Source organism: Adiantum capillus-veneris, chromosome 17, assembly GCF_014529385.1.
Source record: "Adiantum capillus-veneris isolate H3 chromosome 17, ASM1452938v2, whole genome shotgun sequence".
Taxonomy (NCBI): Eukaryota; Viridiplantae; Streptophyta; class Polypodiopsida; order Polypodiales; family Pteridaceae; genus Adiantum; species Adiantum capillus-veneris.
This window is the reverse complement of record NC_140947.1, coordinates 34,588,366-34,602,292: the sequence shown is the minus strand read 5'-3', so window position 1 is coordinate 34,602,292 and position 13,927 is coordinate 34,588,366. Positions and strand designations below refer to the sequence as shown.

The 13,927-nt window shown below is 45.1% G+C and overlaps 1 protein-coding gene across 1 annotated transcript in view; it reads right to left on the bottom strand.

Moving 5' to 3' along the window:
* The window catches only part of LOC147437046 (uncharacterized), a 36,171-nt gene extending 22,244 nt beyond the window's left edge, over positions 1–13,927 (bottom strand). The window contains exons 1-4 of the mRNA XM_086486450.1: positions 13,772–13,927; positions 13,346–13,543; positions 1,770–2,025; positions 1,239–1,468 (exon numbers count right to left, since the gene is read on the bottom strand). Coding sequence (XP_086342576.1) covers positions 1,239–1,468; positions 1,770–2,025; positions 13,346–13,537 — 678 coding nt within the window. The 5' untranslated portion in view covers positions 13,538–13,543; positions 13,772–13,927. The remainder of the gene's footprint in view (positions 1–1,238; positions 1,469–1,769; positions 2,026–13,345; positions 13,544–13,771) is intronic.

Here is a 13,927-nt window from a genome sequence, read left to right as displayed (position 1 = left end):
AGAGATTGAGATCGGGAGACATACTGGTGTTCCCAGGGAGGAGCGCGTCTGCAGAGCCTGCACAGAGGAGGTGGAGAGTGAGGAGCACTTTGTATGTAGATGCAGAGCATACACTGAGATCAGAGGCAGGTATGAGGCCCTATTCAGAGGACAGCCCACTCTCCGAGAGATCATGGACTCTCGAGATCAGAGACAGCTCGGACGGTTCTTACTAGAGATACAGAGCCATCGGGACACACTACTACAGCCACACACAGCTACACAGACAGAGGGGAGACAGTCGCAGCTCACAGACTTCTTTCAGAGGATTACCGCCCCTCCCCCACCAGAGGGGCGGTAATCCCACTCCCACAGGCGGAGGTGAGCCGAGCTAGATGACGACCACGAGTCACAGGCTACAGGGGCGCGAGCTCCCACCACCGACACATCGAGGAGATCCGAGCCCGGGAGCGTCGTGCCACTGAGGAGCGAGTGGCCCGGATGAGGGCCGACCCGACAGCTTTCATCCGGGCAGCCTTGGCACCAGACCCGCCCATGTACCACATCTTACATCCCCCCATTAGTACAGGATGGAGCTAGATAGCTTGATGCATTCTCATGATTGTACTACCTTGAGCATATAGACATGCATATACCCCTAGAGATAGAGCTCCATCCCTCCTCAGATACCCCACTACCTACACTCAGTTCAGTTTTGTATCAGTTTTTGTTTCATTTGTCTTTCCGATAGACGGATGACATACACACCATGTACATTTGATTTGTCTCATAGGCCGATTTCGGCCTGACATAGACGTTAAAAATCTTTCTTTCTTTCTTTCTTTCTTTTCTTTTCTCTCTCTCTCTCTCTCTCTCTCTCTCTCTCTCTCTCTCTCTCTCTCTCGATAGTTTCCTACGACGTTAAAACTCTCTTCTTCTCGTGTGTGTGTGTGTGTGTGGGTGTGTGGGTGTGTGTGCACTAATAAAAAGAGGAAACTGGTATAACCTTTCTATCACCCAAGTGTTGTAGATTGGTTATGCCATTTCCCTCTTGAATAACAGGTCTTGAGTTCAACTCCTCGTCGGCTAGATCTTTACGGTCTCTTGGGATAGTTTCCTACGACGTTAAAACTCTCTCTCTCTCTCTCTCTCTCTCTCTCTCTCTCTCTCTCTCTCTCTCTCTCTCTCTCACACACACACACACACACACACACACACACAAAAAAAAAGGGGGGGGGCAAAAGGTTCGCAATACATACCTTTGAAGCACCTCTCATCAACAACTTTAAGGCACCAAACTCCTTTCCCTCTGCACACACTTGGACCAAATTATGATTTCCACTCTCAAAAACATTATTCCATCCATGCCTGACAAAATTTGCTATATGATGGAGTGGACTCTGCTCATGAACTCCTTTCTCCAGAAGATGTTTTGAAGTGGTGTTTGCAAGAAGCTTCAATACTGGATCCCAATGTCGGTACTCCCAACCTGCATTCATCAACTTAGATATTATAAGCTAGAAAAATTCACAATCTGTTATCAGTAAATGACACATCGTGCTGCCTTTAAACTTCAAAATGTAAACATTCCTGAGTCTCCTTCACAAGGATCAGTTTCACTGAAAGGCTGGAATATGCTAAAATGAAACAAGAGCTAGTCTTCTTACATTTACTAGGCTTGCAATATATGAAAGTAAAAGGAAGTTTGTGCCTTAGCTTTTCTCTCATGCCCAGTAGTGTTCTCCCAAACAATCAATATGATTAAAAGAATAGGATAACAAGGAAATTACCTCGTAAATACAGTGCCGATTTCAGTTCCAATGCAAGTAATAAAGGGGTCTTTTGATCCAAAGAAATCTTTTTTGTCTCCATTAGCCCACCTGATGTACTCTTCACATCATGTCGAATGATTGACAGTTTGCTGGCTTGTGGGGGTGTAGCAGCTTTCAGACATGCGTTTGCACCAGACTTGAGAAGTAGCTCCAACACATCTAGCTTCCTTCTTGTTTCATATTTATAGACAGCCAAATGTACTGCTGTCATACCCTGCCAAAAACAGCTGGCTTGGCTCGTGCTTTAGCATACAATTAAACTGCTGGACCAGCATTACTAGACACATCGAGGACAACATAAATGAAAAGAACCTCAAGAAAAGCATATACTTTGACCAATTTCGTGGACCATCCTACCTTTTCCCTCTTATCATTTTCTCTCCTCTTACGAATTTACCTTCGATATACGCTGCTGCTAAAAAAAATATGAGGGCAAGAATAATAAGAAATAAACTGCTCTGATACATTTAAAAGCCTCCATTTCATACACACATTAAACAGGAAACATTTCCATAAATGGAGATGGCTACCTTTTAGAGACAAGGAAATGGAATTTACGACTTGGAAACGGCCCCCTCTTTTCAAAAGTTTACTTAGAAACAAGAAATGTTTACGTAGATGGAAGGAAGCTTGCTACTCCCTAGGAGCGGGGATAGATCATGAAGATCAATCTGTGAATACCATTCATCATCCGTCAAACAGAGATCGTAAGGACAAATCTGTGAATACCACTCATCATCCGTCAAAAGGTCCGTTACTCCATTAAATCATAAGAAAGTGCTCTCTCTTCTGTTCTCTCTTCATGTCTTACAGTCTCATCCCAATATTCCATGTCTACCACTTGCCAGCTTCCATAAGCTCCGGTGCCATCTTTCATTTGACCAGCCATATTTTTTCCTAATTAAACTGAATCTCCATTTTATTACCTTCGTGTTTCAAAACTAGAGACGGGTTTTTTTAAGACTCAACCCAAATGTTTGTTTGACAGCTTGAGCATACGGTCACTCTTTGGTCAGGTTGTCTTTCAATCATAGTTACAGGGAATGGCCATTTTCAGGTCTCCGTTCCCCGTTCCCATTCCAACTTCCTGTTCCAAATCTCCGTTTGTGTTTCACACATGAGTGATTGTAACAAGGAATGGCATTTCATGCTTGTTGCCGTTCCCCGTTCCCTATTCCGATTTTCCCGTTCCAGGTAACTATGCTTTCAATGGCCATATTCTCGGAATCCTCGCGTAAGTTGGTGAGACTTTTGTCTTCTAGGGTCTAGGCCCCTTGGCTGGGATCTGCAAGTTGGCTCACTTCTTCACTGGCTTGACACAGCAGAGAGAGAGAGAGAGAGAGAGAGAGAGAGAGAGAGAGAGAGAGAGAGAGAATCCCTACAAGGAAAGCTCTACTAACAAGAGAGTACACAAGCACTCTGTACAACTGTCAAAATGGGGGGAAGTCTCACAAAATTGGGCACCACCACCAAGAAACCCTCCTAGATGAGGAAACCAAGGAGATGACCTTCAAAACTCTCAACACCCCCTCTCGCATCCTAGGTACACAAGATCTGGCATCTGGGGCCACCAAAAGTGAAGAAGGAATACGCAATTTCAATCCACCACTGCATTAAGCACACCTCTCTACAGAAAACCATAGTGCCAGGATAGACAATCCTGTCCACCAATGGCAACCGAGTACGCACAACCGCCATCAGTGTACACAAGGTCCATGGTACCTATGTCAATTGTATAGGCTAGAGCTGCTCCGCTTGTACACCATGCCCTGTGGGCATATTATTAATAGCTGTAGGTTATAGGATATAAATCGCAGATCAATCGCGCCTCCTTCGAGAACTAATTGAGACATCGTGCTCCAATATATGGCTCACAAGGCCAAAAGCCAACATACACGTGTCTTGTGACTTAGTATCACAAAGATGAACAACCTTTGACTCATTTACTACACCATTATCTAGAGACTAACCGGGTCTTCTGGGCTCTGCCAAGGAAGGAGGCAACCGCCTAAGCCTAGTGTTGATAAAGCAAACTAACAGAAGGGTTATCCATCTGGACGTCTTTGTGAGTCCATGAACGTAGGTGAACCAAGTGTGTAAAAGTCGAAACAAGTGCAACCGTAGCTACCTCTCCAGATATCAAGAGTATCATCCTTTGGTGCCTTTTGCTAGATCAGAGAGACTACTTGGGATCAATCACTAGAGATTAGATAATGCTAATCACAATGTGGTTCTATACTTGTTATTAAGGTTATAGAGGATAACCGAGAGAATCATTCATGAATTAGAAGAGAAAACTAGATTGATTAGCTCGAAATGAGTATGCCCCTGATATAGGAGTAGATTTGGGTGATGTCATGGGGGTGTTACATCACCTAGGTGCACAACGCACATGACCACGTGAGTTTCACATGAATTTTGATGATAGAGAGTTTGTATGGCTAGATGGGATACGCACCTACTTAGGTGAGTCTAAGCTTACCCAATAAAATCTCAATCTATCCACATAGCTCTGCATACATACATTGAGAGATCAATCTCTACACCTTTTTCTCGTCATTCTACAACATCAATAAGGCAACTGAAAACAGAAGCTCTATTGAAGCTAAAAAGAGATTGTACAAATTTTTTTCTTTCACAGAAGTTGAGCTTGAGCTGATTCTAGTACTTAGAAGACACTATGATCGGATTCTTGGCATTTTAGATCAAGCTCTGAGGAGGCGACAGGTCTTCATTAGCCTTTGGAGGCATCCCTCATGATGGAACATGGCCTTTGCCAGCAATACACACCACCTATTTAGGTTTTCCATCCTTCCATTTTGTGGTGTAGACTGTAGTTAATGTATGTTTTGATTTTATCTTGGGAGAGTCTCCCTCTTTGTACATCAAAGCCTTGGTGGTTTTGCTTGCAAAGCCTCACTTTACTTGCACATAAGCTTATTTATTACCCTTGCAAATTGAGGAAAACCGGGTAAATCTGAAAGGAAAAAATACAATGCATGAAGCAAGTCCATTGTTGCTAATTGGACTATTTTCTTATTTTTAATGATTAAATCTCTTTTTTAGGATATTTTATTATGTGCACTAAGAACTGTTAAAAAGATTGTAGCTACAGGAACGGACAACTCTGATGTGTCATTTGATGGGTGACGGTAAATATCGCGAAGGAGTTTCCGTAAGTTCGGTGGAAAGGGCCGGGTTACGAGTGCCCCTGATGCGTCACATGATGGGTGACGGGTGCATTAGTAAGGGGGCATCCCGTAGGCTAAGGAGGAAATCCGAACTGAGTAAGAAAATACGCGTAAGAACGCAAGCACAAGAATAAAGATGGGTTCAATGAAGCTTTTTACGAAAAGCAAGAACAGTCGCGGGAGGACAGATGTTTTCCCGCGAGGACTCTGTGTCTGCATTGCATCTGTGCCGTGTCCTGCAGCCGGGGACGCCTGGAATGTGTTCGTGTAGCATTGTTTTCACTAACTAAGTGAGTTTTTAAAGTTTGAACAGGTTCACACTTTATTTTATAAAGTGGCCGGTCACTTTTAAGTGACCAGCCCTTTATTAATAAAATAAAGCAAGTCTCTAAAAAAGCCAGCGCTAATAGCTACGCAGGGGGCTGAATTTGCAATCCCTCTCTCTCCTATCTCTAGAAAGCGCCAGGTTCAGCGATTTCTCTCTCCTCTCTCTAGGAGCGCCAGGCTCTGCTTTTTGGGTCTCTATTCCCGCCGGGTGCCAGACCCTATAAAAGGGCAGCCAGCGTTCCAATTTTGGGACATGCCGGAAGCAGCAAAAAGCACTAGCGCTGGGATTCTTGAGTAGAGGCTGGCGACGGAACTTGCAAGTGTTCGCGTGACGACTGAGTACGGAGGTCGATTCTCCGAGCAAGGAGCGACAGGTATAAGGTGTTGATACGCATTGAGAATTGTTGCTTCATGTGGTTTGTTTTGCAAGAATCTCCCGTCTTACAGGAAGGCCCTTCACGGGAAGTACGGCTTCACGCCTAAGTCCCTTACGGGAAAGTACGGCTTCGCGCCTAAGTCCCTTACGGGAAGGACGGCCTTGTGCCCAAGCCCTTTACGAGAAAGCACGACCCTCGGGTCTAAGATTACAGAACGGAGGGGTTTCCTCGGGTTCTCGTGCTTGTATAAGAATTCTCCCTGAATAAAAGAATACTCTTAACGGGGGGGGGGGGGGCAGCCCATCTTCTGGTCCCCAATACTGTGTCGATCTTCTCCCTTCTCTCCCTTTTGCAAAGTATATTATTTTTCAGATTTCTAAGTGCTCGTGTACGCTCCCGTTTTGTGACAGTGTTATCAGAGCTCGGACTCCTCTCTTTCTCTGCAAAGAAGGACGATTCCAGGAAGAACGGGAAGAACCATGTCGAGCCAAGGGAGAAGCGTTGAAGAGGAACTTCAACAAGTGCAAGCTCAGCTTGCGGAGTTGCAACAAATTTTACTCTTGCCGGACGTCCAAAAGCTCTTGGGCGGAATGAAGAAAACGAATGGAACTGATGCAGTCAAGCATCCAGACAACACTGTTGGCCACATGAGGCAAGAGAAGAACGTGCCAAGGTGCACAAAGGATCTTCGGATCGGAATGAACGGCCTACTTCAAGGAAAGGCCAGGAAAAGCGCTCTCTCTGCTAGACGAGAGCAAGGACATCTCTATCTCATCTCCATCTTACTCTCCTGATTATACTTCTACTTCTCGATCATCTCGTCAGAAGAAGGAAGCAGCTACTACCGCCACTACCATACATCAACCTAAAGATAAGCCTCGATTCAAGAAGCAAGGTCACAAGTCTCAACATCGCATGAGAGTCTTCAAATCAAGCGACAAGGACATCAAGTTCGAAACCTACAACGGATGGAGAGACATCTCCAAAGCACTGTCCTTCATCAGACAGTTTGAAGTCGCCTTTACCAATGGGCACTTCACAGAAAAATCCAAATTACGCCATGTGGGGATGCACCTCAAGGAAACGGCAAGTAATTGGTGGTTAGCCAAGATTCTGGAAGGTTCTCAGGCCAGAACTTGGGAGAGCTTCAAATCTGAATTTTATGAACAATTTCTTCCGCCTGACTTCGAGCAGGACATACGGAAGGAATGGGACTGGCTTGCCCAGAAGGAACATGAAAGAGTAACGACTTATGTGGACAAGTATTGGTCGGTTCTTCTGAAGGTCACTCCCTTCATGAAGATTGCCGACGAGGAAAAGAAAAGAAAGTTTGAAGCGGGTCTCCAACCGCAGCTTCGAAAGAGTATGAAGGTGTATCCGCATGATACTCTTCAGAGGATGATGGAGTCAGCAATCATTGCTGAGGATTTGCACTCAACTGGGACGCCCAGAAAGATGGAGCATAGCACTTACCGTGCAAGACAAAGAGGGGTCTACGATGACCAAGGGGGCCAAGGAAGAAAACGTCCTCCATCGAGGGAGGATGATCATTCTAAGAAGCTAGAGGGCACTGGCAAGCGAACTAAGTACCTTTCTCCTACTCAACTTCAAACTTTCAGAGAGGAAGGAAGATGCTTCTACTGTGGCGAGAAAGGACATATGAAACCGGATTGCCCGCTAAAGCAGCAACGGCAAGAACAAGCCTCTACGAGGCAAGAGAAAGCAAGGAAGGAACCCGCACCACCAAGCTCAAACTCAATTCCAGATGTTCAAGGAAACACAGAAACAGAGAAAGGGAAGCGTCAACTTCTGAAGGGTTGGGGGTCTTTGAACAACCAGCGAGTACTGATTCTTTATGATCCAGGATCCACGGATAACTTCATCTCCCTGGATACTGCAGAACGTTTGTGCCTTACACCGGCTCAGCTTGGCACACCGGTTACATCCGGATCGGCATTCGAGGGGTTGACAACCAATGCAACTCCCGTGCAAGGACAGCTCAATCTTCGGATTGGCGAGTACAAGGACCGCGAATCATTTTTGATGGCACCCATCGAGGGATGTGATATCATCTTGGGTATGCCATGGCACTTTCACATGACACCTATTCCCAATTATGTGGAAAAGACCCTCACTTTTGATCATGGGGGTAAGAAAATAAAGATTCAAGCTGATGCAGGAGATTGGCAGTTCCCAATTGTAAGCCATATCTCCATTAAGAAAGAAATGAAGAAGTGTGTTTCTGCTTACTTGATTTTTGCAAAGGATAAAACTAGTAGGGACTCTCTCTCTAGTCTGGAAATTAAGCGCCTTCAATTTATTGAAAAGTACAAGGATTGTTTCACGGAAACACTTCCTGATGAACTCCCTCCGGTACGCCCGGAAGATCACGGCATAGATCTCATACCGGGTAGCTCGCCTCCCAATCAACCCCCTTATCAGGTGAGTCTTGCTCAGTAAGAGGAAATTTTGAAGCAAGTCAACGAGCTTCTAAAGAAAGGGTTAGTACGGCCAAGTGCTTCACCCTACTGCTCTCCCGTTCTACTGGTGCAGAAGAAAGATGGCACGTTTCGAATGTGCATAGACTATCGGTCTTTAAACAAGATCACAATCAAGAATCACTTTCCGATCCCTCGGATTGATGATATACTTGATAAGTTGCAGGGTGCAAGTGTCTTTAGTCGCATAGACTTAAAAAGTGGGTATCATCAGATACGGATCGCCCCTGAGGATGTCCATAAGACTGCTTTCCGCACAACCTTCGGACTATATGAATTCTTGGTAATGCCTTTCGGCATGACCAATGCTCCTGCGACGTTCAATCGCATGATGGACCGCATTTTTAGCCCGTATCGAGCTTTTACAGGAGTATTCTTTGACGACATACTCATCTTCTCTAAGTCAGAAGAGGAACATCAGAAGCACTTGGACTTAGTGTTTCAAGAATTGCGAAAGCATGAGTTGCATTTGAATGCAAAGAAGAGCGAGTTCTTTCTCTCTGAGATACACTATCTCAGCCATATAGTCTCCCACAATAAAGTGAGTATGGATCCTGCCAAGATCCGAGTGGTAGAAGATTGGCCTATTCCCACTACGGTACATGATGTACGTAGCTTTCTGGGATTATGTTCATATTATCGAAGGTTTGTCCGAGGAGTTGCTCATGTAGCAGGACCACTTCATGACTTGACAAAGAAGAAGATTCCTTTCAGATGGGGATCGAGACAACAAGGAGCTTTTGATCGGCTCAAGTACTTGCTAAGCCATGGACCTATTTTGATAGTGCCTGACTTAAGGAAACCATTTGAGATTCACTGCAATGCTTTAGATGATTGCACCGGAGCAGTGTTAAACCAAGAAGGCCATGCAGTGGCTTATGAAAGCAGACGGCTTAAGGATGCAGAGTTGCATGCATCAATCTACGAAAAGGAACTCACGGCTGTGATTCACGCCTTATCCAACTGGAAGCACTATCTTCTAGGAGCGGATTTTGTGATCAAGACTGATCACCAGAGTTTGCGGTATTTTCTTAAGCAAAGGAAACTATCTGAGAAGCAGATGAGGTGGGCAAACTTTTTGTCTATGTTTCACTTCCAGATCCTTCACACGGCTGGGAGTAAGAATCTGGTCGCAGACGCATTGTCTAGGCGGCCAAGGGTGAACGCTATCACTTCGGTGTATCACCAAGAATTAGAAGCACTACCGGATTTGTATCCGAATGATCCAGACTTCTCCACCATTTGGGGAAAGCTACATCGTGGAGAGAATGAGTTTCCCTATTCCATCCGGGACGGTTATCTCTACCCATAGTTACCCGGAACGCGGAACGGGAACGGCAACGGGATCCCCGCGGAACAGGGGAACGGCTAGGGGTCCGGAACGGGAACGTCGCGGAACGGGAGGTATAAAAAACACCCAAATAGTGCAATTTTTAGCTCCTTGTGTTAAAATACAAGGAGTATTAGAGTGCTTTGACTCTAATACTCACAAAAAACTCGTTTTGAAGACCATTCAACCTTGCTATGACTAGCTGATGAGAGAGAGAGAGAGAGAGAGAGAGAGAGAGAGATGGAGAGGGAGAGATTTGAGAGAGTGGGAGGGAGAGGAAGAGAGCTTGAAGGCTTGAAGCCTTGAGCCTTGAGAGAGTGAGTCTTGAGAGGGAGAGATCTTGAGAGTGAGAGGGAGAGAGCTTGAGCCTTGAGGATTAGCTTGTGAAGAGAAAGGGAGAGGGGGGTGCATTTTATGAGTCCTTGAGGCCTTGCACACTTTCAAAAGAAGCCCAAACATTTACTTCAATTTTTTCAATTTTTGCCAAATTTGTTTGTAGCCGTTGGCCGTTCCAGGGGCATTCCGGAACGGTCCGGGGGCGTTTCGGAACGTTCCGGAACAGCCGTTCCGGTTTGCATTGGCCACCCAGAACGTCAGACATTCCGGGACGTTCTGGAACGTTCGGGAAGGGAACTGCCCCCCGGAACGCCAGAACAGGGGCTAGGGGGCGTTCCCCGGTAACTATGTCTCTACCACCATCAGGCCCTATGTGTGGCGGAACCATTAAGAAAGAAGATCATGGATGAAGCACACGCTTCGCCTTATGCGGGTCATCGGGGTATTCTCCCTACGACCTTAGCAATGGAAAGATATTTCTTTTGGCTTAGCCTTAAAGCAGACATTGATAAGTATATCAGGGAATGCTTGGTTTGCCAAAAAGTGAAGTATGATCGGCATAAGACGCCTGGGTTGCTACAACCTTTGCCTGTGCCTAATGAACCTTGGGAAAGTATTGCCATGGACTTTATCAAGGACCTCCCTAGAACTCAGACTGGAAATGACGCGATCTGGACCATTGTGGACAGGTTTAGCAAGCAAGCACACTTTATACCAGTCAAGAAAACGATAAAAGCAGACCATATGGCTAGGGTCTTCCTGGCACAGATCTTTAAGCATCATGGAATGCCTAAGTCAATTGTGAGTGATCGAGATCCTCGCATGACAGGAAATTTTTGGCGTGCCTTGATGGATAATCTTGGTACAACGTTGAATTTTTCATCTGCCTACCATCCTCAAACGGACGGGCAAAGTGAGATAGCCAATTCCACAGTATTGGATATGTTAAAAGCTTATGTGTCAAACCGGCAATCTGACTGGGAGAAATATTTGCCTCTTGTCGAGTATGCGTATAACAATACCATACACTCATCGACGGGGAAAGCACCTTTTGAGATTCTCCATGGTAAGCCTTTGCTTCCACCCATCCTTTTAACTAAGGATAAGATCTTTGCAGCAGATGAATTTGTCCGGGATTTGGACACCGCCTACGGGCAAGTTAGGAGAGCTATTCTACGCTCTCAGGAAAAGCATAAGAAAGCTACAGACAAGCACAGAAGGAATCTAGACTTAACAGTCGGACAGTTAGTCTTACTCAAGTTTGAGAAGGCAAGACTTAAGAAACAAGCGTCTCATAAGGGGAAAGTGGTAAAACTTTCTACCCGTTATTATGGGCAGTTTAAGATTATTGAGCGAGTGAATGATGTCGCTTTCCGATTAGAGCTACCGCCTAATTGGAAGATCCATAATGCTTTCCATGTGAGTTTACTCCGGCCGTATGTGAGACCGCCTCCGAGCCAGCCTAGCGCTGAGGAACCTCCTGAGGTTGAGGAAACAGAAGAAATACTCCAACCGGAGCAGATAGTCAGTCATCAAGAGCGGTCTCTCAAATCCGGAAAGATAACATGGAAGTATTTGGTTAAGTTTAAGAACTATTCGAATCTAAATGCTCAGTGGATGACGCAGGAGGAATTAGCAGCTTATCCCGAGATACAGGAGGTATATGTCCAAGCACTACAGTTGAGGTCAATTGTTTAGAAGCCAGAGGGATGTTGCTAATTGGACTATTTTCTTATTTTTAATGATTAAATCTCTTTTTTAGGATATTTTATTATGTGCACTAGGAACTGTTAAAAAGATTGTAGCTACAGGAAATGCCATCAGGAACGGACAACTCTGATGTGTCATTTGATGGGTGACGGTAAACATCGCGAAGGAGTTTCCGTAAGTTCGGTGGAAAGGGCCGGGTTACGAGTGCCCCTGATGCGTCACATGATGGGTGACGGGTGCATCAGTAAGGGGGCATCCCGTAGGCTAAGGAGGAAATCCGAACTGAGTAAGAAAATACGCGTAAGAACGCAAGCACAAGAATAAAGATGGGTTCAATGAAGCTTTTTACGAAAAGCAAGAACAGTCGCGGGAGGACAGATGTTTTCCCGCGAGGAGTCTATGTCTGCATTGCATCTGTGCCGTGTCCTGCACCCGGGGACGCCTGGAATGTGTTCGTGTAGCATTGTTTTCACTAACTGAGTGAGTTTTTAAAGTTTGAACAGGTTCACACTTTACTTTATAAAGTGGCCGGTCACTTTTAAGTGACCAGCCCTTTATTAATAAAATAAAGCAAGTCTCTAAAAAAGCCAGCGCTAATAGCTACGCAGGGGACTGAATTTGCGATCCCTCTCTCTCCTCTCTCTAGAAAGCGCCAGCTTCAACGATTTCTCTCTCTCCTCTCTCTAGGAGCGCCAGGCTCTGCTTTTTGGGTCTCTATTCCCGCCGGGTGCCAGACCCTATAAAAGGGCAGCCAGCGTTCCAGTTTTGGGACATGCCGAAAGCAGCAGAAAGCACTAGCGCTGGGATTCTGGAGAAGAGGCTGGCGACGGAACTTGCAAGTGTTCGCGTGACGACTGAGTACGGAGGTCGATTCTCCGAGCAAGGAGCGACAGGTATAAGGTGTTGATACGCATTGAGAATTGTTGCTTCATGTGGTTTGTTTTGCAGGAATCTCCCGTCTTACAGGAAGGCCCTTCACGGGAAGTACGGCTTCACGCCTAAGTCCCTTACAGGAAAGTACGGCTTCGCGCCTAAGTCCCTTACGGGAAGGACGGCCTTGTGCCCAAGCCCTTTACGGGAAAGCACGACCCTCGGGTCTAAGATTACAGAACGGAGGGGTTTCCTCAGGTTCTCGTGCTTGTATAAGAATTCTCCCTGAATAAAAGAATACTCTTAACGGGGGGACCAGCCCATCTTCTGGCCCCCAATAATGTGTCGATCTTCTCCCTTCTCTCCCTTTTGCAAAGTATATTATTTTTCAGATTTCTAAGTGCTCGTGTACGCTCCCGTTTTGTGACATCCATCCGCCACACACATCAACAATAAACCTTTTAGGCAAATTCCAATGAATTTGATTAAATGAATCCCAGCATCCAATGATCCATAAAATGAGCAACGTGCATAATCATTTAGCATCTATCCATACATGTCAACATCTGACTTGAAGTTATAGACGGCGATTCAAACATGGACCGAAACTTACCAAAACCTTTGAAATCCTTTTTATTTTGGGTTTCAGTGGCTGCTATGCTTACATCAAATTTTGCATTGGGTTATTGTGCAAACAAAAATAAGCCGTATGAACCACTAAAAAGAGAAATAATTTACACAATAACATATGTTCATAACTCATATTAAAAGCTTGAAGACTGAGATATGTGCATATATATTGTACATGATAAAACATAAAAAATTGTATGTTTTTGGGAGGAAAATGATCTCAAACTAAATACCACAATAGATGTTTTGTCGTATGGTTCTGCACCTGATCGTTATAGGCATTAATATCCAGAGTGTTGGACTTGAGAAGAATGTGAAGAAGCTGAAGGTTTCCTTCTTCAATAGCCCGAAAGAAGCTGGACTGGTTGCGTGAGCTTTGGCTCTCGTCATCATGAGATAGCACAACAGTCTCTAGATTTGAAGCCAAAGATGTGCAAGCTGCGCTTTCTTCCTCCATTGTTTTCTATACATTTGAAAATGGCTAATGAGTATAATGGCACATGTTCATTTTCTGGAATGATTAATAATAATAATTCCACTTGCTAATTAGTAGCATGCAACCTCTTGGGTGACTCAAAGAAAGGCACTTTCACAAATGATCTCTCTCTCTCTCTCTCTCTCTCTCTCTCTCTCTCTCACACACACACAAACGCACGCGCGCAGGAAAACCCAAGGACCAGTATGGACTTACTAGAGGTGCTGCTTGGTTGATGAATCCTCGGTTGAGCGAGCAAATGTACTGAGAAAGAACACCTGCAGATCCAGTCTAGAGAGGAATATAGAAATGCAAAGTGTACAGTCGCCTCTACACTAGAGCCACAGTCTTTCTATTTTCTATTTTTTAATT